General features: G+C 40.9%; 1 protein-coding gene across 2 annotated transcripts in view; it reads right to left on the minus strand.

The window, feature by feature from the left end:
- Positions 1-452: 452 nt before the first annotated feature.
- fmnl2a (formin-like 2a) overlaps positions 453-25586 on the minus strand; it is a 48902-nt gene continuing 23768 nt past the window's right edge. Inside the window, exons 4-26 of one of the 2 annotated variants that reach the window (XM_079253745.1) lie at positions 25429-25505; positions 21936-22019; positions 20129-20284; positions 16937-17045; positions 16632-16708; positions 15917-16010; positions 13495-13569; positions 12680-12790; positions 12287-12436; positions 11822-11923; positions 11300-11621; positions 11025-11213; positions 9481-9605; positions 9187-9389; positions 8857-9091; positions 8684-8752; positions 8515-8595; positions 8300-8429; positions 8004-8167; positions 7811-7912; positions 6426-6521; positions 5931-6054; positions 453-2255 (exon numbers count right to left, since the gene is read on the minus strand). In XM_079253745.1, the coding sequence (XP_079109871.1) occupies positions 2146-2255; positions 5931-6054; positions 6426-6521; positions 7811-7912; positions 8004-8167; positions 8300-8429; positions 8515-8595; positions 8684-8752; positions 8857-9091; positions 9187-9389; positions 9481-9605; positions 11025-11213; positions 11300-11621; positions 11822-11923; positions 12287-12436; positions 12680-12790; positions 13495-13569; positions 15917-16010; positions 16632-16708; positions 16937-17045; positions 20129-20284; positions 21936-22019; positions 25429-25505 (2985 nt within the window). In that variant the 3' untranslated portion in view covers positions 453-2145. Of the gene's footprint in view, positions 2256-2482; positions 2804-5930; positions 6055-6425; positions 6522-7810; positions 7913-8003; positions 8168-8299; positions 8430-8514; positions 8596-8683; positions 8753-8856; positions 9092-9186; positions 9390-9480; positions 9606-11024; positions 11214-11299; positions 11622-11821; positions 11924-12286; positions 12437-12679; positions 12791-13494; positions 13570-15916; positions 16011-16631; positions 16709-16936; positions 17046-20128; positions 20285-21935; positions 22020-25428; positions 25506-25586 lie in introns of those variants that run through there. The other variant, XM_079253744.1, reaches the window with a different exon arrangement.

The following is a 25586-nucleotide window of genomic DNA, read 5'->3' on the forward strand; positions in this document are numbered from 1 at the left end:
TTCATGCTCAGACTCACACCAAGGGACAGTGTAGTTTAAACAGAACCTAACATGCATACTAATTAAATTAGATAAGTGATGATTCTTTGTCCATACGAGACACAACTGAACAGTTTGGTGGAAGTTGTCTTAAGAGGAATTACAGATCTGAACTGTAATCAGTAATTCCCCGTTATTCATCTATAAAATTCCCATAAAGAACCAGGACACTTATTAAATACTTCGCCATTATTGACTGCAGCAGGAACATGATAGTCCTGCATTTTCTTGAGATGAGTAGCTTTTAAAAGCTATTTCTAAGTCAGTTATATCAGAGCACTTCTGCTATATGGATGTTTGAAGCGCTGATAAAAGAAATCCATTACACACATTCATATCTTTGCATTTTATAATCAATCAATCACAGCACACAATTTTAAATTCAATGTAAATAGTTTATTATATTTGTTGGAAATCTCATATCACCTAATTTCAAAAAGATTGTTAATTTTGATCTGCAAACTGTCTAATACACAAATCTGGTGAGAAATTCAATGTGCCAGTATGATTCAGTTTGAAACAATTACAGTTGAAAAGAAGCTGAACGGCGTCGCAAAACAACACTTAACGGATCAGCTAACGGTTTTAATGGTTAGTGTGGTCAAAATGTTAGCAAGTCAAAACATTTAGCTGACAGTGATGTTCCCGTGACACGACACCATACGCACCATGACCCTACTGCACCAAAGTGAGACATTAAAATCAAACACTACTGTCAATTTCTGGCTGCATTTGGCTGAATTAAATATACAAAAAATAATGGAACCAAGAACTATAAGTTAACATTCAAGTTGTATAACTCAAGGCAATGAAAACTTGTTTAAACAATATGTACAATATCAACCGTCTGGTAAATGAGTTAAGTAACAAAATAAAGAAAAAGGGACAAACAGTTTATAGCAAAATATCTGTACAAACAACCCTTTGTTATGTTACGTACTTTGTCATGTTTTTATGACTGAACATACATAGGATGAAAACACAAGCTTCAATGAATCTTTTCAGTGGTTAAATACTATACATTATAGTTACAGTAAAGTAAGGAAACACAGTAGCCTGGGTTACAACCAACCTGGAAAAAAACTAAGAGATACAAAGTTATGTCCAGTTTTAATGAAATCATCCAGTATTGCTGTTTGTATCTTCAGTTTCACAATGGTGTGTAGAAATTTGCTTTCTTCACAGGCTTGTTTTCTCAGCTTCATTTGTTCCCAAAACCACATACACAACTGTGCAGCTACAAATAAAAGCACATTTTTTTCTTAAAAAATTTGGTTTTAAATAAGTTCAGGCTTGGCCCCCTATTTGTAGCACAAGATACGAAAGGTCAGTGTGAAGATTTTTGCAATAAATGCAATTCACATTAACATAGTATATTTTTAGTGTATTTTCCCATTTCTTTTTTTTTTGTTTTTTACCTTGTAAATATATATTTACTGAAGACTTCTCTCTTGCCTTATCAGCCCTTTTAATAATGGGAAGCCCCATGAGATGTTTTTTAAAAAAAAAAAGTGTAGCTTGTGCCCTTCTATGTATGTGAAAAGAATAGCCAAACAAACCGGAATGTAACACAATACGACGGAGTGTCAAACTTACCAACGAGAAATGTAATATCTGTAACAGCTAAAGGGAACACATCCCATACATTCTACATTATCGCTTCAGGGTAACATCTTTTCACATGGCTCATAAGGCCGCTGCATGTCCAGTTTTACACATCTTAACATTAAAGCCAGGACAAGTTTTATTGCTTTAAGTGGGGTTATAACAAAAATAGTCATCAGACAAACAGAAGACGACGAGATCACATAAACAAGTTCAGGCACTTAGCTTGTCTAAAAGTCTTGGATTCAACCTTTCAGACACTTGAAATCCACTCCCATAACACCTCCCAGTCCTTCGTGGTGAAACGCTGCTACTATAGCAAAGACATTGTGTATTCTTATGTAGCATATATATAGAGAGAGAGATATACAACGTTATTTCATTCATTGCTACAAACACTTGCCATCCTTCGCTCCGTCCAACTTTCTGTCACTCAATCTTTTTCTGTCTCTCGCCACCTCTCCCACAAATCCCCCCCCCTGCACATGCACTGCTCCCTCGTCACATGACTACTTCTCCGTTGTTCACCGGCCGCAGGTTCTGATCATCATAGCGTCTCCTGACGCTCCTTCGTACAGCATCTGCCCGTCTGTAAGGCTGATTCCTTAAATCTGAGGAGGAAGAAGGGAATGGATGGGAACAGGGATGGGGTGGCGGATAAAAGAGATGTCAGTCATCTTGTCAGTGTGTTTTGATGAGCCCACATGTTCAGGAGTGCTGGCAGCCTATCTTTGAAAGCAGTATGTGGTCTACAAACATACAAAAGAAAAAAAAAAAAAAAAAAAAAAAGGTCTGCAGGTCAACCGTCTGTTGGTATGACTGAAACAAGCCACGGGTTTTCATTTCTAAGCCACTGCATGAAATCTAGAAGCCTTTCATGCATCTTGTGGAACCAAAGATGCATTGTTTTCATTAAAAGATCGAAGAAACTACAGAGGAGAGGTGTTTATTTCATATTTACTGTTATGTAGGAACAGTAATGAGAAAAGGTTGGGAAGAGAAGAAGAGGATCCTGACAGAAGAGTAAAACAGGAAGGGAGGTAATAAAGAAATGCTTGCCAGGTTTGGGACACATCCATCACTACAGGGGTGCTACTGGAGGACTTCCTTACCCTCAAGTAGACATTGGGAAATTTAGTAATATTATTCTTCTTTAGGGCTGGATGAAGAGAAGACAAAATGAAGGTTAAAAATGGAGGAAGTGGCTGACTAGTGCATGTCAGCCCAACATGTTCACATTGGCTTTGCTGAGGGGAGTGCTGCAAGAGCAAAGCGGAGTGGCAGTCGGCTGCATGTGGAAAGGCCAGAAAAGGGCAGGAGAGTGGGCAGAACTAGAGGATGTTAAATGAGTTCAACCAGCAGAGGAAAATTAAAGCGTTTTGCTTTGTTTGTTTTTTTTCCTTTTTGTTGTTACTGAACCCAAACTGCTTTGCAAAGTGGCTACCAGCAGAACAAGAGATGAGCACATTTCAAACATCCAGTCAGAGCATCTGTAAACACAAAAATAACTCCAGACACAGCGGGGTTGTTATTTAAACCACGCCATCACCGGGAAACGAGCGAAGCATGCATGCAGCCAGGGAAGCACTGTCTAACAATGAGTTAATAAGCAGAAAGCTGATGAAAACAGAGCAAAACAACCTGGAATAATCTTGTTAGTAGCACACAGGCAAACAAACTGCTGTAATGTAAGAGCACTGATGCCTATAGACCATGCAGGACACAAGAGTCCACAAGAGCGCAGACGGCAATCTGACAGAGGACACCTGTCAGCAGGTGGGAGGAGCAAGCAAAGCATGTGGGCTAACAGGGAGAGCAGGGGTGCACCGTGGTAGGAAGCAATGATGAAGCAACCAGCATGCAAGACATTGTATCAACTGTGGCAATGACGTGATAATGAACACAAACACTTTTTACACATAATTAAACACACAAAGAAGCAAGTTATAATGCCACAGGCACTTACACATCATAGTATTAGTCATACCTGAGTTGTGGATGTTGACTAAAGCTGTTATATACTGAATTTTCTGCTGTATATTACAAGATGGACCATAATATGCTGATCAAATTAGTCACAGCAGACGTTTGTTATCTAGCTATGGCCACTAGATGGCAGCATCCAGTCTGACTTGTACATAGGAAAAGTTCCCTCCTATGAGACTGCACCCTCTGTGACATTATGGTTTGCAAAGTTTGACATGAAAATAAAGATATAAATGTGAGTGTCACACATCATGCAGGTGGACAAAATAAAATTAAAAAAAGACAAAAAAAACAAAAACAAAACAAAAATAAATCTTTCATCCTAACACTGTCATGCTTGCTGAGGAAGAAAACACACACAGGCAAACTGCACTCTGTCATGAGTGCGTGTCCCCAGGAACTGTGGTACACATGCACATGTCAACAGTGCCAGACTTGAGTGCAACAGTTAAAACAGGAGGTGTGAAAAAAGGGCATGCAGGGAGGGAGAAGACAAAGAAGAGAACGTGTTGTTCCAGCAACCTTTCAGAAGAGAGACAGTTCTATAAGCTTAGTAATGGTACTCCTCATTGAGAGTGGATTCACAGAAGAACCGAGAGCCGCGTTTGGCTGTGCGGGCGGTAAAGGGCACGGTCTTCAGCACTGCATTGAGAACGACAGGGACAACAGCCAGGACAAAACATGACAAACACAATATAAGAAAAGCAGACTTCTACAGGGTTTAGCACTGGTTAGCACTAAGCAAAAACCCCACAACAGCTTCAGGAACCGGGGGGGATGTTGAGGATTACAAAGCAAATTCTAAAACCCCATTTCCAAAAGGGACAACGAGAAAAACAGAAAGTGACCATTCAAACTTTAAATGAATGAAAATAAACAAAGGCAACATTTCAGTGAAACTAAGAAAACTATGAGGATTTTCCAAACTGAACTTTTCCCGCTTCATCATGTTGGATTTTAACAGCTCAGCTGTTCAGCTCTCCATCTTCGTTTTTTATATTTCAAATACTTTTATTAGGAAACAGGTCTGGACTGCAGGCTGACCAGTTCAGCACCTGGACTGCTTCCACAACCGAGCCAAGAAGAAAGATTTTCCCAGAGAAAACATCATCTGAATAATTTTATATATTACTCTAAAACTGTGTAAATAACGCCTACACATTTGTGGAAGCGCCATGCATGTGCACCACTACATCCTCATACCATCACATAAGCTGATGGCGATGCTCCTCTGTTGGAACAAACTTCTGGTCACTTTTTCAGTGAGTCTACATTAAAATGAACTCAGGTCCTGGGAAGATGACTGCATAATTCTACATAATTTATTGTTCTTGCTTAGTCATGTTTAACTTGGACTTTTCAATGAAGTTGTCAAGAACCGTTTGAGGACCTGAAGATCACCACCGGCCAATACAGATTTACAGTCTTGCATCATTTCTACAGACACTTCTCTGTATTCTTGTATCAAATCCGATGATGAGCCATAAAATATGAAATCCCCAAATTCTTTACAAGTTTATTTTAAAAATTTCTGAACTAGATGCATGAGCAGTAGTCTCCCAATTTATTTGTCCGGCATGCTTTTAATAACTTTAGTCCACTGACCCTTTTTCCTTTTTTTTTTTTTTTAAATTTTATGCTCATTAAAATTCAAAGCAAACCTACATTTTTAAAGAAGACAAAAAAAGAAAAAAGAAATTAAAATTTGATAAGCTGCCTTTGTTTCATTTTCCAAATCATCACATTCTGTTTTTAATTCAGCCTTTTGTAAAAATGGGGACGTACCAGTAAATCCTCCACTGAAGAAGGGATGACAAAAACTTCCTTCTGAGTTCAACTCTTCCTGATTTTGGCTCAATTACATTCAGGTTATAATGTGACTGATTTTCTTGTGCGATATAGCAGCGAATTGTTACAGCTGCCAACTGTGTTCAGTATTCTCCAGTCAAATTACTGGTGGAAATAAATACAGGTAAGTGTGACTTAGCAGCTGCACATACTTTAGTTTCACTTTTTACTGACATTCTGTGAGACGGTCAAAGATGAAGCAGATAAGATAAGCAATAATCAGACACATTTGAGTTGAGAGACACTGATCAGCTGTGAGTGTCGGTTTGCATTCATTTGGTAAAACTTTTTAGTTCTTAAAGCTGAAATTTCAAAGAGACAAAGTCAATGTGTTAGTTGGAGTTCCTTTAGTAAACAGCTGAATTTGCAGCAGGAGAGAACCTTCATGCAGAGTGCAAAGTGTGCGACTGAGTGTGTGGCCACAGACTGCAGCCAGCTCCAGGTTTTGTTACCCGTAATGATGTCCTCAATCGCCCCGTCTTTGCCTTCATAAACATGCCGACTGTCTTTCACTTGTTTCCTCCGGAGCTCCTGGATCAGTTCCTGCTGCTGCCGCCTGTTCTTATGGGAGGGAGACTGAGGAGGAGCACAGACACACAAAAACCAAGACATGACAACATTATAATCAGTAAAAGTTTGGCATTGTTTCTCATATCCCTTCATTCCAGCATTTGTGCTTAAGAGTTAATTGAATAATCGCTGATCCTGAGCTGATGCGATGTGGCTCAGCAGGGTGTCCGACTGTAAGAACTACATACAAGTGTGCCCAGCAGGCAGCCAGTGTTCAGCTAATCCTGCGATCAGAAGTCTGGAGGAAGAGAGGATGAAGCGGAAGGGGAGGAAGTGGAGCTGCTTACCTTCTGGTCATTGTGATCCTCTGGAAAAGCAGAGGGGGGGTGGGGGGGACGGACGACGACCTGAAGAGTTCAAAGGTAAGGTTTGCTTACCTTCTGGTCTTCCTCCATCAATGCTTCTTGTTCTAAAAGCTTCTCCATCATAATCTGCTCCTGTCTTTTCTTCTGCTCATTGTCCTCTTCTGCTTGCTGAGGACATCACATCAAAATCAATCAGTGGACAATTACTGAAGGTCATATTTAAAAAAGAAAAAAACTTTTGCATCAGGTGAAAGCTGAGAATTTCCTACAGAATCATAAAATGTTAGAAATTAAAAAGAAATGCAAAAGGTTTGAAGTCAAGAAGAAAAAGACACCGAGCAGCTGTGTGAGGATAACAACTTGAGCTGGCTCCGGGTTTATGAGCTTTATTCTAATCTGATCAACCTATATTTTAAGTTAACTATTTTAGATAGAGCCAAGTTTAATACAATACACCAGGATAAGAGAAGCTGTTACATTAATTTTCCCACTGGGATTAATGAAGCCGTTCTTGCTTCATTTTTAAATGTTAGTCTAATTATGCTCAGAATTGTTATTTAAAGTGGAACTATTATGAGCATTTCAGGCTAATTTATTTTTATTTCTGAGACCAGAAGGGCTGGGATTGATCACAATTGAGTTATTGTCACAAATCGCTATTTTTTACTTCAGACCGACCCTCTCCGTAGGCTGTCAGATCAGCCTTCGGGCAAAACGAGTGGATTGAGACTCTTCCACATTAAGCCCCACCTCCCGCCACTGCACTACATCGGGAGCGCGCACCGAAACTGCTTTCACTGTCATTGTAACATCTCATAAACAGAAGCATTAGGCTAATATGAACTCAATAAAAAAAAAAAAAAAAAAAAACAATGTCAACACATAGCATACAGCCCTACATGTTGGAACCTGAATCAGACCCTGAAAACAAAGTGGAAAACAGCAACCCACAGCAACGAATGCAGCAGGATGTCTCTCTTTGGTAAACTCAGCAGCCATTGTTGGAAATAACTTTATCCGACGTTTTCCACCCGCCTGATTTATTTGTACATGCCCTTGTTAACCAGTAGAAGGTAACCAATCACCGAACCTTATCCCCCGGGACGTCACAAGGATTTCCAAGTAGAAAAAACTCTCTAAAACGACGAGTTTTTCGTCGCCATGGAAACCGAACGGAGAGAGTGCTGGAACTCAAACTCAAACTCAGACATGCGTTTAGGTGATAAAAAACAGTGCCGTTCACATGTCTGATGAGGATTCAACACTATAACACTGTAGAAAGCTCAGAAAACTTGAAATACCATAATAGCACCCCTCTAATGAATCTTCAAGCTGTTTTGTTTTTAAGTATTGTGTTATAAATATGTGTCACAAGGTTTCTCGAGTACAATCCCGGTCCTTCACAGACAAAAATAAGTAATCAATACCTTGTCATGAGATATTTGTGAGCAACTCACCCTGTAGGCCTTCACAAATCGCACAAACACAGGGAAGAAAACAGATGGTGGTGTGGTTTTGGAATTCTCTCCAAAGAACTTCACCACCTCATCAAAGGCATCCTATTCAGCAGAAATAAATAAATAAGGGAGAAACAAAAAAACAGGAGATTTCCTCCTGAAAACAAAGCGAGCGGTTCTTTTCCAGTGATACCTGTGCAATCTTGGCATCATCCTGCAGCTTTTTCAGCTTGTTCTCATTGTGTGTGATGAAGTCTTTGAGCATGGTGTTGTGACCGTGCATGCTGTACTCTCTTCTGGTCAGCTCCATGCCTCTCTGCAGCTCCTTCACATCCAGCAGGACGTTATCCAGCGACACTGTGAACAAGACGAGTTCGTGTCACAGCAGCTCAGAGGCACAAAAGCGGAGTAGGACCACACACAGGATGAAAAAAACTGTAAAAATTAAAACGAAGATTAGGTGATAGCTCTTCGTTACGCTGTAATCACCTGCTGCAGCTTTTTCAACGTAATGAAGCTCGTTGTAGAAAAGAGAAACCTGGGAGTATTTCTCTTTCACAACGTTGGCGATGTAGTGCAGCAGCGTCATCTTACGATCTGTTGACTTGGTATCAAGTAGCTGTGAGGACATTAAGAGAAAAGAAACGTAAAGAAACCGTTTACAGAAAAGATTAAGCTTTAAAAGGTAGGAGAAACCATCTCACCAAGTCTAAACTTTGCAGCTTGAATCCGTACACTGCTCCTCTTTTGCTGCTGTTCATATAGTTTCCAAGCGCCAAGATAATCTGCAGAACAAGAAAGCCGACGTGAAAAAAAGGAATTTTTCACGCGCTTAATCTTCATCTAAAGTTCAGACACAAGTAGTTCCATTACCTCTAAAATCTTCTTGAGCTTTTGTGATGATTTGATGGAGACAGACGCTGCGATGACAGCATGTAGTTGCTGCAGGAAAGTGTGTGAAAGAGCGAGTCAGTAAAGCTCTTTCGCTTTCTGCTGTCAAGACACCAATATTCATTAAGAGGCTGTAACCAAATGTCTGAACTCACCGGCGTAAGCATTTGCACGCTTTCCGTGAAGTTGCCGATGAAAGCCATGATGGTCATCTTCTGCATGAGCCGCTCGATCTTGCTGAACTGCATCATGAAGCGGTCTTCGTCCGTCAAGCTTTCAAGAGGCTTGCGCTCCTTCTCAAACTGCCGCAGGACTTTGATCTCATTCTCTGTCGGCTGGAAGCGCATCAAACACTCCACAAAGTCCACTGGCAGAGTCCGGAGGTCGAACCTGAAAGATGAGGGGACATGGAACACGTTACATACTGGGCTGATGATACCTATGGAGTTGCAAGAGCCTAAATGAATGTGGAAGTGCTGCATTACATCTGGATGGCCTTGCAGATCTCCTCAGACGTCTTGCCCACTTTCCTCAGAGTGATGGCCAGGTTCTTCGCCCTGTTAGAGTCCAGCAGGGCCACTTTATTGGGTCCCTTCTGGATGACCTTCTGCTTGCTCATGGGGAGGTCAATCGTCGGGCCCTGAGCTTTAGTTTTAAACATCTCCTCAAACTCATCAACATTTAAGTCCTAAAATAAAAAACGCAGCAGTGGTTCATTGTTACCATGGGAACAAAGCAAGAAACTGAGCAGCTAATTCTTAGCGGGTTGAAGTGTTTACCTCAAGTATCCTCTCATCATCGATCTCATTGAAGACAGTCCCGTTGATCTGGTTTGGTTTCAGGGCTACCCAGTTGAAGACAGGCATACGAAACTTTGTCTTGATCGGCTTCTTGATCTTAACAGCTACAGGGGACAAGAGATGAGTCAGCGCAGTATCTTTATGTACAATCAGAACAGACACTAACATACATTCACACACATGCAGGAGAAGGGACAGACGGACAAGTGACTAGAACGACGTGGATGTCTCTAAAACCTACAGTTCCACTTCATTTTAATGCTTTAAATCTAATTTAAGTAGCTGGTTTAAGTGGACACGTTTAAGTCCATCTAACAAAACAAAGCGAAGACTTTACACGCAGAGTAAAAACCTCTCAGCCTCCTGGCAGGAAGACAAGGCCAAAGGGTATGCCAGTTTAGTAAACAGTGCAGATGGTGAGGATTACCTGCCAAGCCTGGGGCCAAACTATTTATTGGACACATTAAAGCTATTTGTAGCCACCAGAGCTGCTTCATTGAAGCTGAACGTGGAGGTGGCGCCCTGTTTTGGCAGACGATGTGTCAGCAGGAATGGGAAGATAAAGCTTTCACGGGAAAAGGTAAACGGCCTTCCAGCTCTGCATAACTCCCACTTTAATCACCTGCGTGCCACAGTAGGTCACAGTCTCGGCATGCAACTGATGCGATGAAATGTGACAAAGCTTCATTCATAAAAACACACGCACAGTCACAACACTACAGCATGGTGTGAAGGTAGAGCATGCGAAGGTTTGAAATGCGGTATTTTCTTTGTTGCTTGCAAATAATCAGCAGAGAAGCAGCACAGCAAAAACTGAGAAAAATGGCATCTTAACGAGCTTTTATGTGGTGTGCTAGCAAGCTCCCGTGAAGTGGGAGATATTTTACAAGAGAAACATCATGTTTGCGTTATGATTTGTTATGACTGAATTCCTTGTTGCACAACTATTGCATCATAACAGAAACTTGACACTGGTTTTGAATAGATGTATATGTGGATAACATGACAGATACACACAGAAGTAAACCCCTAATATGCATAAAGTATGATAAAAATAGCTTTTCATACTCTGTTTATCGCTTTGACCACAGAGAAATGTCAAAGAGCAACAGAAATGTGAAAATCAGTAATTACAGCAGCTTCAGCTAAATATGTGTCCTGTACTAAATTTAAACTGAAAATACCCATTTCAAAGCTAATGGGAAAGAAACAAAGGGAGGGTTGGGGGGGGGGGGGGGGGGGGGGGGGGGGGATGGGGGGCTGGGGGGGTACAACATCAATCATGGCAGGCAGAACCTACAGAAAAGTTTGATGGGTCCCTCTGGTTGGCAAAGAAAGGAAACAATTCAAAGACAAATCATTAAGAGTTTGGCTCAATAAGTGAGAATAATAACGTCTCACACACTCTTAGCTGAGGAAAGTTTGCTTCCACATGCACATATGCAAAGATTAATGCACGAGCGCCAACTGATGGTAGAGATTAATCTGTTCGAAGAGCTTTTTTCTCCATTTGGCAACCTCACCTGCTAAACCAGAGTTCATGATCACAGTGGGCGTCCCACATCCAGGCAGTGGGGGGGCCACAGGAGGAGGTGGAGGAGGCAGAGGGGCTGACATCTCTAAGGCCATGCCTGGTGGTGGAGGCGGTGGTGGAGGCGGTGGTGGGGGTGGCGGAGGAGGTGCTGCTGGGATTGATGATGGTCCATTTGGTACTGAAGGAGGAGAAAGTCATAATGTCAGGGGGGAAAAAAAAAAACAGCTCAGTATGATCTGTGATGTTATCCAACAGTGAACCTACATGAGCCATTCACTGGCAATGGAGGCGGAGGAGGAGGCGGTGGAGAAGAAGCAGATGTGCTTCCTGCAACTCCTACATGGTTCAGACCAGCAGCTACACCGTTTCCTCCCATCATGGAAACTGGAACACCTTCTGCCACAGAGTGTGGCGTGGGCAGGATCGAGATTTCTCCGTCCCCTTTCTTGTGGATCTTGATGGTGCCTTGCTTCTCCAGCTCGTGGATCTTCTTCTCCAGGTTACTCTGTCTCTGGATGGCTTCATCTTTCTCCTTCAGCATCTGCCGCAGTGAATGAACCTGGGAGCTGGTGTCTTTGTAGACTTCCTGTGAGGGCGAGAGAAAAAAAAAAGGGGTGGAAATAGAAAAGTCAAAGTTGGACGGAACAATAAAGCATATGAAGTGTGTGTTTTTCCATGCAAGTAATGAGCTAGCAAGTTCAACAAAACAAAGGAATGGTATCAAGTGAGTAACTTATCTATCACTGATTATAGGATAGATGTTAAAGTGGTGAGAGCAGGACTGACCCTGATGGATTCAAGGTCCTTGTTTCTTTGCATCAGCTGCTTCTCCAGCTCGACTATCTTGGCCATGGCTTCATTCTCCGTGTCCTGCAGCTTCTCTGTCATCTATAAGAACGACAACCGTGAGAAAAGGTCACAGAGTGATGTGAACTTATTGCTGTGACAACATCCAACTGAATATGTCAAGGTTCAACAGGGCAGTAACGTATATGCTTTAACATGTTCATGTTTCTGCCTTTTAATGAGTTCAAAACATAACATTCAGACCTAAATGTTATAGATGTTTAAAACGCATGAGTGTGTGATGGAATTGAACGCTTGACAACACAGCAGAGTCCAAAACAGGCTGCTAATTTCCCCTTTAATCTGCAATGACATCAGCTTTTTGGTGTAAATATGAGAGAGGGGAAGATGGACTACTGGGTTTTGCCAAATGTCAGAATGAAGTCAACTCTTCAGGGCTCTCACATGTGACATGTTCTCCTCCAGCTCCTCCACCCGTTCCAGGGCAGCATTTTTGGTCTCTGCATCCTCCAGCAGGGCACCCACGTCAAAAACATTATCCAAGTAGGCCTGGATCTGGACCTGCAGCTTATCGCTTTCTGTGTGCTTAAGTTTCTGGAAAACAAACATAAAAAGTGAGTTAAGGGGTGCATTTCATTTTTTCCAGTTCACCACACAAGGCCAGGATAGATCGCACCCCTGCAGAGAAGCAGAGACGAGGAGCTACAAAGCTGACATCTCTCTGAAGTAATGGAAAAGTCATTATTGACTGCCTTTCTGTGGGTTCTGTCTCAAGTGGGCTGTGCTGACTACCTACAGTCTCTGCTCATTTTCTAGTACTTTTATTTCTCCACTCACATCCAAGTAGTCATCCAAACACAGCTTGGTGAAGTCGTACTGCAGATGGACTCTGAAGTTCATATCCTCCACTGAATGCACAACAATGTTGATGAACTGCATACACGCCACCTGGGGATGCAAAAGAGACAGTCAGTGGGAAAAGATGCACAATATGAACTTAAACTTTCAGATTTTTAAGTTTTTTGGATTCTGTCCACTTTGTTTTTATGCTCACTAACCTATTTGGTACCATTTAATATCACCTCCCCTAAAAGTGTATCTATAAACCCTCATTGTTTGGACTGATCACAAGTGAGTAAAAGTTGTCCCAAAATCTTTTTTAAAAAACAAAAAAACACACCATACACTGGTTTTCACTTTAGAAGATAGACTACATGGGTAGGGTATATGGTGGATTAAATAAATTAAAAATCAACAACAACTTTACTGGAAGAATGATAGTTCTCTTAGAAAGAAAGTTTGCATTTTCTTTTTATAATTATTTAATTTTAACTAAAATTAAAATAGAAAACCTACAGTCATTTTATTAAAATATCTGAAATATCTGTCTGTTCTTCTTTTAGCCTTCTAGCGTCTTTCCTTTTCCGTTTCTCCTTTTACACCTGTGCAGTCCACCGATCCTAGTTTAAATGGCTTTCTTCAAAATCCCGACAGCAATGAATCATTAACAGGGAGCACAGTCTGGTCAGTCCTCAGTCTGGTCCTCTGGAGCTCAAAAAGCTTCACACACCGTCTCCAGTCTGCTGCCTAATGAGGGGTTTTTGAAGAACTACAGCACAATCAATAGTCATTAGGAGTGTGTATGGGCTTACCATAAAGTCAATGTTGTTGTCTTCATTCTTGAAGTACTCCATTAGCTTCTCAAATCGCTGCGTCTCCATACAGACCTGCAAAGCAAACCACATAGTTAGAAGTAGAAAGGACTAACAGATGGAATCAGATATTTTCATGATTGATATTGAACCCTACATCTTTAAATTGGAGCTAATCTTAAAAAAAAAAAAAAAAAAAAGCAAAATAATTTCAGATAAAGCCTAAACCGGGGGGCTGCAACCCAAACCTGCAACATTTACCAATAAAAGAGCCATTTTTACCCTCAGTGATTATTAGTACAACAAATAATTGTTACACTGCTGCTTTCATCTTATTTACAGAAGATGCTGTCTCTTTGTGTTGAGTAATATTTGTGGTAAATGCTTGCCAGAAATAGAATCCCAGTTCTAATGAACTGAATGAAAGAAATAAAAGAAAAGCTTGAGTGTCATGACTGGGTATTAAAGGGGCATCCCTAAAAAAAAAAAAAGACTCAGTCGTTCACATACAAGCATGGGGCGAGGCTCACCGCTTTGGAAACAACTGTGAGAGCAAAGAGTCTAAAAGCTTAGGAACGTTTCACAATGCACAGTTGCAAAGACTTTAGGGATTTCCTCATCTACATTCATAATACAGACATCATTTTTTTATATATACCATACATTATTAACACATGGGCACAGGAACACGTTAAAAAAAAACATTGTTAGTTAACACAGTTTGTTGTTACATCTACAAGAGGAAGTTACCACGCCATGCAAAGGACCGTTAAAACACAGTATAACAACAACACACAGAGACTCCACCTGCTTTTGTGAGCCAGAATGGAGACGGACTGACACAAAGTAAAAAAAAGTTTGCTGTGACCAGTACACATTTAAAATTGTTTTTTGGAAATTATGGACGTTGTGTCCTCTTAGCCAAACAAGAAAAGGACTAGCATAGATTGTTTAAAAGCCAGCATCTGTGATGTTGTTGGGGGGGTGTTAGCACCCATGGCTTAAGTAACTTGCATATCTGTGAAGGCAGCATTCACGCTGAAAGGTACATCCAAGTTTTGGTGCAACATTTGCTGCATCCAAGGGAGGGATAGCCCTGCTTATTTCAGCAAGACAATACCAAGGCTCATTCTGCATGTGTTAAAAACAGCGTGGCTATTGTAGTAGAAGAGTGTGGGTACTCAACTGGCCTGCCTCCAGTCCAGACATGCCTCCCACAGAAAATCCAAGCAGAAAATACAACAGCAGAGACCCTGAACTGTAGAGCAACTTGTGTTGTAAATCAAGTAAGAATAGGAAATAAATCCACCTGCAAAGCTCCAAAGTTTCCAAACACTTAAACCACAAAGCTTAAAACAATTAAGTTTGTCAGTTTTAACATTTAATAGCTTGTATTCAATTGAGTTCTAGTTGAAAGAATTAGCAAATCATTGGATTCTTAGTTTGTTTGTTTTTTTGTTTGTTTTGTCCCCCCCCCATTTTTTCAGTCAATGTCCCAACAATGGAATTGGGGTTCAACAGGATTAAAAAAAAACAAACAAAAAAAAATACTATACTTTAGTAGACACACAAAAAAAAAAATTGCTCTGCAGTTCAGACAGGTCACCGCGATGGCAGCAAGACCGAGAGAGTATCATAAAGTATTTAAAAGAAAGTGGAGGCATGTTTATCCCCAAAAAACCTCCCTGCACTCCCTTCATTTAGCAACATATTAGAGTCAGCAAAGACAAAACGCAAAGAGAAACAGATAATAGCATTAAGTTGTAATGATGGAAAAAAGTAGAAAGAAACATATCTGCCATCAGACTAAAACAAAAACGACAAAAAAAATCTTTTAAAAAGTCCCACATGCCCGAAGCTAAAACTATTCGAACCATTTCTCAGCCTTTATCTCATTAGACGTGTTACATTCTTCCTAAGCTCCATTCTCCCACTAATGCCACTGTCGCTGAGAGCAATACTCAATATTTCATTCACTGGTGTAAATATTACATTAACTGCAGTTGGCCCATGTTTGTGCGCTGTATGCTACAAAATGGGAATGCTATTAGAGCCTGCTCCATCAAACCTCCCACTCCTCTTTGCAGCAGCCAGAACACCTCTTCCAGACAGTCAAAGGTCAGGAAAGGCTATCCCTTACATCTGTCTCTGCCTTTCTTTCTTCCTTTAAAGCTTTGATGCGCTTGCCAAATCCTGTTAACACGCGCATAACTGTTTTGTCCAAAGGCTGTGAGGGTCACCCTGTGTTATGCAGCTCAACTGGTGTCTATAATCTGCTGACAAAAGAACTAAGACCAAGATGCTATCGCTATGATGACAAGGAATCTGCTGGAGGAGCATTCTTCCCCATCCGAGACACCATTTCGAAGTGCACGTTGGGAATGTAAAAACATATTTGTCCGCCTCTGCATGGAAATCATACCTCCTTAAAGTTGTCGAATGCAGAGAGAATAATTTCATGGCCACCTCTCACAAGACAAACTGCTGCCAGGAGCTCCAAAACCAGAGCTTTAGTTCTGTAAAGGAGAGAAAGTAACGACAGTTAGTAAATGACAAGTGCCAGCGCAGACGCAGATCTTTACTTAAACACAGAGCAAAGAAAGTGGATGTTGGTGTAATTTAAGATCATGTCACCACTGAGCTGATATATGGTAATTACAGTGTTTATTGCAGTTAATGGCTTCACAAGTTAATTATACCTCTTGATATTCACCAACCTCAACTAAAACCAACCAGGGTATGACTTCTGGTTTGGTGTGTGAGTGAGTGAGTGTGTTTGCGTGTGTGTGTGTGTGTGTGTGTGTGTGTGTGTGTGTGTGCGTGCGTGCGTGCGCACGCATGTGCAAAAGCATCTCCTATTTCCACTTCATTCAAACAGGATGAGAGTAAATGTGACAGGTGATGCAAAGTGGTTCCACATCCACTTTTGAGGACATTTTCAACCCTTGGGCATGAAGTGAAAACAAAAGTACAAACATGCACATACAATAGAGTCCATCTGGTCTCAGCCAGCAGCTGCCAGTGTAGTGAAGTACACCAGCGGTGCTTTGACTCGCCCGTCAGGATGACCGCATCTCTGAGCAGCAAAAGATTTTCACTGCAGATCAGACGGCATTTCTTGCTAAGTTTGAACTTACCTTGGGTTTTTATTGTTGAGACTTAGTGCAATTTCATTCACAGCATGTGGGTGGGACATGACCATGTTGAAACCATACTGGATGAGGGGAAATAAATGAGAAGGAGAAAGACAGAGACAAATAAGCTATTTAACAGTGAAGAGGAGCCACTGAATAGCCATGTATTCCTCTGTATTATAAATGAAACATGAAAGAGGCAGCAGTGGAGCAAATTCAGTTTGGCTGCGGTTAGAGGTGTTCGGTTCAGCTCAGAAGGGCATGCAGTCACAGTGTGGATGGACCCCGGCTGTTTGCAGTAAGCTGACCTGGTAGTTCATGATGGCACGCAGGCACATGATGCAGACATGGACGTCGTCTTTCTTGCAGATCAGTCGGGAGTTTTTCAGCGTTCTCCTGCTTGGCAGTGTGCTGCAGCTACAAAACAAAGACAATAAAAGACTAAATGAAACATCTTTGAAAAAAAAAAAAGGACATATGGTCAGTTTAAGTGAATAAAATGTTCAGTCTGTGTGTGTGCCCAAACAAGAGTTCAAAAGGACCAGATAAACAAGAAAACAGATGCCATTTGTAATTAGCCCTTGCAACACACAATCATTCACATGGGGAGGTTGTAAAACTGTCACACCACTTTACACTGACACACACAAAGGCTTTATATGTAATGCACAGCCACAATTGGGGCCACAGGATGGCTTCTTTCATTTGTTTTAATTTAACGTCTGAAGCTAAGTTATCACTTCGAATAATATAGCAGCCAATCTTTTGTATGCAGCACAGTGACTGTGAGCTTCATGGGGAGGGGGAAAAAAAAAAACTTTTCTGCCTCTGCTGGAGCAGAAAAAGTCCTGAAGATTATGCAGAGCCAAGCAGAGCAAAACAGTTTATTTTAACACTTTTGTCACGAGGTTCAATTACGAGCCTGGGTTCTAGGGAAAGAAAAAGAAAAAGTGTCTTGAGGCTCCTGTTAGGCACGCTGATTCCTGTCAGCTTTCATGCTTGTGGGCATGACTCCTCTGCGAGTCACAACGCAGCTTGAGAACATACATGTGTAGAAGTCTTCAAGGAGGAGATGGTCTGAGGACAAAGATGGTTCAGAGTTCATGACAGCAGTTTGTGATTAAACTTGTTCTTGTTATAAAGAAAAACTTTGCTGGTTGAGTGTAAAATAAGTTCCCTGAAACAAAAGACATGGGATACACAAACTCCCTCTGACAGAACTGGAACGCTTGCTTCACAGTGTAGTAAAAATAACCTTAAAGGACTTCTATCCAGGGGTTTTCCTCTACAGATTAATCAACATCCAAACTGAGGTGCAGCAGACATAAGAGGAAATGAGTAAGTTATGTTTCTTAATCTAAAACCAAGGGAATGCTTAAACGATTACATAAGAAATTTGCGAGGCCTTGGCCTGCTGTGACATGTCCAACATGGTTTTAACTAAACTTCATATCACAGATTAAACACAACACTGCCGATCTCAATTGACTTTAAGGACACAAAAGGGAAAAAAAAGAAAAAAAAAATAACTCAATGATTCAGCCTGGTCTTAGCAAAATATACATTTAAATAGAAACCCAAGTGCCACAGTAAATACAGATGAGAATGTCAATATATTTAGGTTGGTACATGAGATCTACTTCAACTGAATTTCAATATAGAGTCAGGCCAGAGTGTGAAAGTGTGGTACAGGTTCAGATGCTGTGAATCAAGCAGAAAACAAAATTTTTACCCTAAAACTACTGCACCACAGAACAACAAGAAACACTAAAACTACAACTACAGCACATAAATACAGGAATAACCTATCTGCAAGGTACTAGCTGACTCCTAATTCCACAGACATACCGTCTTGTTTGCGAACACTTGGGACAAATCGCTGCATTCGGTGTCCTTCAAGATGGCAGTTGGGAGAAAATACAGATAAGACTTTATTTGGCATCCAAGAATTGGCAGTAATTGAGTTTTCATTATTTTAAAGCCTACCTAAAGAGCACGAGGGAAAACAGATTCAGGATAATGGACATTAGAAATTATAAAGTTTGATGGAAATTATTAGTGTGGCATTGCTTATTTAGAAGAAAGTTTCAACAAGCCACCTCTCCTATTTATAATAGTTGCAACTTAGCATTTAGCTCTTATCAGGCTGCTGGAGAAACTAGGCTAATTTCTGCACATTGAGGGAAGCACACAAGCAGCACACAGACACAGAGGCGGGAACAATGAGTGCAGAAAACCCATTTGCTCCAAGGAAAGGAGAATTCAGTCTCAAGCGAAGGAGGTGGGAGGGGAGCAGGCTGGCAGTACAAATAATTCACACCCCCTGACACAGACAACGGGACAAATAAACTGGGCTGTTCTAGCAGGGAGGTATAAAGTACAATGAAGAAAAAAAACCACTGTGTATGGGTATGCATGTGTGAGTGTCTGCCCACGGCATTATGTTTGGGTGCGTTTCTTAAGGGGAGGAACAGGGAACCAGGATGCTGACTGTGAGCCAGCAGGGTGAATCTGAGACCTGCCTGCTGTCGAAGAGTGGCAGACAAAAGAGCAGATGACTATGGATGAAGACCGGGACAAAACAGAAGAGACAGTCAACAACCTCGCTGTGGACACACTGACCATTTACACACGCTGAAAGTGCTCAACAGCAGTGACACAACAGCATCATCATTACACACTTGAAAGATTTCAGTCTGCAGATGGGATGTGCCTTAGCAATCTTAGACCAGGACCAAAAAGTATTTTATTTGATAACTGGAAAATTTCTTACTTAAAAAAAAAAAAAAAAAAAAAAAAAAAAAAAAAGAAACGAAACTCAATGATAGAAAAAAGCCAACTTGATCACAACACAAAGGTCTCATTAAGAACCCATGTGCTTCATTGACTTTATAATGCTCCTTGTGCACAATGTTTTCAGGTGAAAGTCTTCTAACTAAAGGATTAGAGGCGACAGAAGTCAGCGCAAGTGCTGTGCCGAAACAATAACAAATTGACAGGGAGGATTAGAGAAATAATGCACGGCTGACTAGCTCAGAACATCAGAACATTTATTAGTATGGGCTTATGAATAAACTGGTGTGAAATCCTGTGCACACTGGGTTTGGAGTTACACAGATTTGTGAGGGGTTTATAAATAAAGTGAGAAAAAAAAAACGAAGAGAAATTTGTTCCATGGAAATATCGCTCGCCTGTCACACAATAAGGTGTCAGTCATGTGTCATAATCATGAGTCCAACAAACCCAAAAAAAAAAACTCCAGACAAAAAGCACCGCTCACCCCCTCCACCCCCCATGTTAAGCTTTTTAAACTCTTACAGACCACATGACTACACAAATGGGCAGCTGAGGCATCATATGAAATGTGTGACTTCTCAAAACGATTGCGCTGCCTCTTGCAAAGAGCTGAAAGCTAACTGGTAGCTGTTGAGTAACAAATAAACATTGTTAACAGTTAAGTTATGAAGGTGTGTGGTAGTCTACGTGTGCACTTATCGTACCGTAATGTGGAATGTCGCCCAACTCGGCTGATGCCGTTCCCAGTGATGGGAGATGGCAGGGTGTTTCCTCTATGCAGGTCTTCTATAGAGCGACTCCACGGTTTAGACTTATCCATTGCAGCCTCTGTGTTGTTCTCCACACACTCACCATCATATCTGGAGCACAATGGAAATATGTTAAATAAATTTTTTTTTTTTTTTAAATCACCTTAGTCCCTACTTATGTAGCAATGGGGATGTTACCTGATGCACTGAGAAGTACCTCGCTGTATTTCTCTAATATATTAATGCATAAATATATTCCAATATTGCCGTCTCCAACTTATTTCTCCTTTTTCCGCAGGTCTTCCTGAATAAGTGCAGTTGTACATGTTGATCTGTCTTTCCTGTCGTCTCCACCCCAACCAGTCGAGGCAGATGGCTGCCCTCCCTGAGCCGGGTTCTGCTGGAGGTTTTCTTCCTGTTAAAGGGGAGTTTTTTCCTTCCCACTGTCGCCGTGTGCATGCCCAGGATGGTGGATTGGATCGAAGTCATGACTCAATGCAATCAGTTGGTTTCTATTATAGGATATGTATGAATTGGCTCGAAATGATATGTATGTTGATTTGTGTATGCAAAGTGCTCTGTGACAACATTGTTGTGAAGTGGCGCTATACAAATAAAGTTGAATTGAATTGAATAGAAAAGGGGGAAAAAGATTGACTTCAGAGAAGAAAAACTGAACCACTCTACCAGATGGAAAGGATAGATTTAGGCCAAACATCCAAGCCCCATTTCCTGACACGTGTATTAATTTAAACAAATTACAGTACTAAATAAAAGTAGCAGTGCGCTCATTTTATGGAGTCTTTAAAACACTACAATGGTTACAATGGTCTGTTTTAATCTTGGAAAAGTTTGGCTTTTCAACTTGTAGTATATGTTTGCCAAATAACTATTTGGAGAAGAAATTCACTTAAGTGTTCCTTTTAAAGCCAATCCTATCTAATAGTACATGCAAAAAAAATCCTTTGGTGAAAATTCAGGGTGTGTGAATGCAGGAGAAAATATTGCTGCTAAGCAATATTGTCTCCTGTATTCCTGTAAAATACTGGAAAATACTTTGTTATTCATATAAAATACTCCTGTATACAGTAAGTCAACTTCAAATTTTTGTATGTTTAAGTCATGACTTTGTTTGATTGACATGCTTACAGTCAGTAAATATAGTAGCTGATATAAGTTGCAGATGCACATGTTAAACCTGAAGCTCTAGTACAATAGTCCTGATGGCACAATGGTTCCATTCACTTCTTTTTACACAGCTTGCAATTCTGACAGGATGAGTGAGAAAGGAAGCTTTTGTTTTGTTGTACTTGGCAATACTAAGGCATACCTGCAAGTATCCATTTCAGCTTTTACCCAGGTCCTTTCCATTTTTATGTGCTGCTACAGGACTGGATAAACACAATTTTACAGCTAACCATTCATAATGCAGACAGACCATAAAAACATATGGTAAAGTAGAGGGCTGAATTAAAAATGCAACCATGAGCTTGTCTGGTTCTGAACAAGGACTGTGTTAGTGACTAATAATCACACAGTCACTTCATGAATAGAAGCATATGGTTGGTATACTAGACAGTGTGAATGTGTCAGCAGCGGGCCCTAACACACTCAGTGTTTCTGACAACCAGGCAGTAGTGATGGCGGTGCTGGCGCTGTGTAGAGATGCATCATCAGCTGTACAGAATAGTGCTGTTGTGTTGGATATCAGTTCTGTATTTATAACATAGTGACTCAGAGTTAAGAGCATGTAGAGACTTACGTGACAGCATACTGTGCAAAAGAAAGGTACTCCACCAGCACGTCCAGGCCTTTGTTCTCTTCATTTAAGAATTCCCTCACCCACCTGAGCAAGGAAGACAACACACTTATCAAGAGACTCATTGTCAATGCCATGAAAATAGTTCAATATTTTTATTATTTATGAGGAAATGGGATTTTTTTTTTTAAAAATCAGAAAACCATTTTCTACTTTAGATATCACAGCTAAAAAGCCAAAAAATACTCATGGAACCAAAAGACATTTTAATGATTTGTTTAACCACATAATATTTCATTTTCTTTCCTTCTTTTTGTCTTTGTGGACTTTCGTCATATCCGGCCTAAAAAATGTTTTCAGACAATTCACATCACTTTTCCTCATTGCCAAGAACGTAGTGATGCTGTCTCAGAAGCGCAAACATATGACATGTACATGATTTTTTTTTTTTTTTTAAACGGCAGAGGCATCAACACAAGCTCCATAGCATCACATTATTATGTCTTCCACTCTTTTTTCCATCTTCTTCCCCACCACAGACACAAATCCTTTTCAACTTTGTCAAGGACAATTCCAAAGAATGATAAAGATGTTTTGTTTTGGTTGTCCCCCCCCCCATATGTGCAGTGAAGTTGTTTTCCATTTAATACTTTGCATGTTTTTGTTCTGTTTTTTTTCTCTTTGCACAGAAAAGCAGAGCTTCTAACTGGAAAGCTCCTGCAACCATTGATACGAGTTATCACTACTACGAACCAAATCAACTAATCTCTATTAAACTGCCCCCATTTATGCCACAAGTTCTGCAAAAGGCCTGATGGATCTGTGATTAGAGCATAAAGACTGCAACTATATTGTAAGACATAAGGATAGTGGTTAGTGAGTGCTACTGCAATCATGAGGATGACTACTAAAGCTGCCTCCTAGCTTCTTCTTCACAGACTTTAGTGTGGTGAAACTAAATTGGCTCGATCAGACTCACAGGAGCACCTAGTAAAGTGGTGCCTGGCAGGGCTGGTTGTGTTTTGAAAGAGCTTGGAGGTGTGGTCTCATTGGAGCACATGGTAATCATTACCATGGGACACCAACTGACAATCCACCCATTCACCACATGTCTGTGACCATGGTGCAACATGTCAGACGGAGGCTGGCAGGCGGGGAGCCAGAGTTAGCATCAGAGCATCAGCGTCGTTCGCACAGGGACAATCTGTTTATTATACACAGCCTTCATGATTGAGAAAATTCTTCGCTTCACCTCTGAAAAGAAAGAGTAATTATTCACTGCCTGAGTGGGCGACATTGTGCTCTTAGCCATCAACAGACCAGGCCCTCTTGATCTCCCTCTGTCTCTATGGTAATGCATCATTGTCTAATCTAGATTGGTTAAATTATTCAAATAATATAGTTTAGTGACATGAAGTCTTTTAAAAAGAGTTTATCCTTGTAAACAATGTTTGAGCTGGTCAGCCAGATGACCTCCAAGTGGAGTATGTCTTAGCTTTGGAGCACAGAATCTGATCAGTGTGTACACCGTAGACTGTATATAAAAAGATGGACGGCGCCTCCGTGACGTCACCCGTAGGTTTCTGAAAAGCTGAATTAAAGCTCGGTGGGCAGTTCCTACCATCGCCATCTTGGTAGCGTTATGCGTGTTGTCTCGCCCGGAAAATACATATATGGACAAAGAGGTGGAGCTGAGAGGGGGGCTGTGAGCGTAATGGGATGATTGACATTGAGCGAACTCCGAGCTTTCTGTAGCTAAAAGCTAACCGAGCTAACTCGGAGATAACAGGAGATAACCAGCTAACGGAGGTAAGCGGGCTAAAGCTAAGTCACGTTGTTAACCGGCTAAAAACTGTGATTGTTCTACGTTCTTCTTACTTGAAGCGGGAGATCTGTACCTGTCAATCAAAAGGACACGCCCCTAAATATGCCGAACTTCAAGATTAAATTACTTTTAAACGGGTGAGTTAGAAAAAAATTCACTCCCCCCACAGTCGTCATGAAGGTAAACCTGACCTATAAACCGAAAATGGATTTTTGAACCAGGCTGTAAACATGTTTATTTCTGCCATGAAGTTGGCCTTTTTAACATGGGAGTCTATGGGGATTTGTTCTGTTTTGGAGCCAGCCCCTAGTGAATGATGGGGGAACTGCAGTTTTATGCACTTCTGCATAGGCTTCACTATTAACCGCTAGAGGTTGCCGCTTGGTGTACACACACTACGTAGGAGTTTGAGAGACTGTGTGTCAGACATAGGAAATAATTTGTGTAACTGTCAACAACAAATTATATTTATGTCTTTGTGGTGGAGGAAAGAAAAAACTGACAAAGAGACATAGCTCAAATTGTAAAGCAACTTTGCTTTTTTTTTCCCTGTAGTTTGAGACCAGCACGTAGTCTCACGGTTGTTTTCTGATGTCTTTTGCAGCACCGTAGATGAGTTTCTAAGCAGGCTCAGCTGACACTAAAAGTTAATGTGAAAACTCTGCAGATCAGAGACAGGTCAGAGAAAACAGTCCCTAGAAACATCCCTGCAGCGGCACTGAAACAAATTTTACTAATAATCTGGAAAAAATGTGCAACCCTTCTGTTGTCTGAGCATTGCAATGGTCACTCTTCTTCTCTCTCACACTCACACACACAAGTAGAAGTCTGTGCGGGTTATCCCAAAGCATTATCACGCACCGCTGCACTAACAGTCAGCCAAGAGCCTGCGCATGTTGAGGGAAATTTGTTTCCCTTTTAACTAAATTAATGAATAACTAATTTCTTTCTCACGCTAAGCTGGCAATATTTTTTTTTCCACAGAAACTGCTGAACTACACACTCAATTTACTTTGCCCAGTATTTATCTTGTTCTTTTATTTGACACAAAAAAAAAAAAAGTTTCCTAAATACTACCAATCCCAGGATACAACAGTTCTCCCAAGTAATTGAGCAACCCATCACACTATGGAGACACACTTCCTAGGAACTATAGCAAAGCAAAACACTTTGATTTTCTGAAACTCTCAAAGAGATATGGATCTTTCCTTGAGGCTGATGGTGAAACACTGCCTCAGCATCAGCTGCTACAGGTTAAGACTTGTTATCCAAGAATACCTGGCATTGCAGATGAATACACCAGTATTTCATCTGTTGTGAAAACAGGATCTCCTTAGCAATAATCCATATTATATCTCCTGAGGATGTCAAACTGAAACAGTGAAGTCGTACAGCCCAACTGCAGCAAGAAAAATGTGTTTTCCTTCCAGACGTTTTTCATGTGTCAGCTGCTCAGAACAATCCATCGATTCATCTTCTCCTCATTGCCACATGGCTTTTGGTGTAATATTAGGTCAGAGCACATATTCGGATGGGGGGATGGTGACGTTTAGTGTCAACGTTTGCAACTATGAGTGTCTGGAATGCTAGATTTTTCCTCTTAAATATATCATAATAAGGTCCAGGACACACAACACTACACAAACTTCACACAGTCTTACTGTGACTCACCCTATATGATTGGTCCGTAACGAAATCTCCAGTTCTCTCAGGACTTGGGTGGACTCCTGTACTCTCCGTCTGAATTTCTGACGAAAGGAGGAAAAAAAAAAGAAAAGAAAAAAAAGAGAAGGGCTCAGTTTCATCATACTCCTGTAAATCATGATGTG

The sequence above is a fragment of the Telmatherina bonti genome, assembly GCF_933228915.1.
Source record: "Telmatherina bonti genome assembly, chromosome: 15".
Taxonomy (NCBI): Eukaryota; Metazoa; Chordata; class Actinopteri; order Atheriniformes; family Telmatherinidae; genus Telmatherina; species Telmatherina bonti.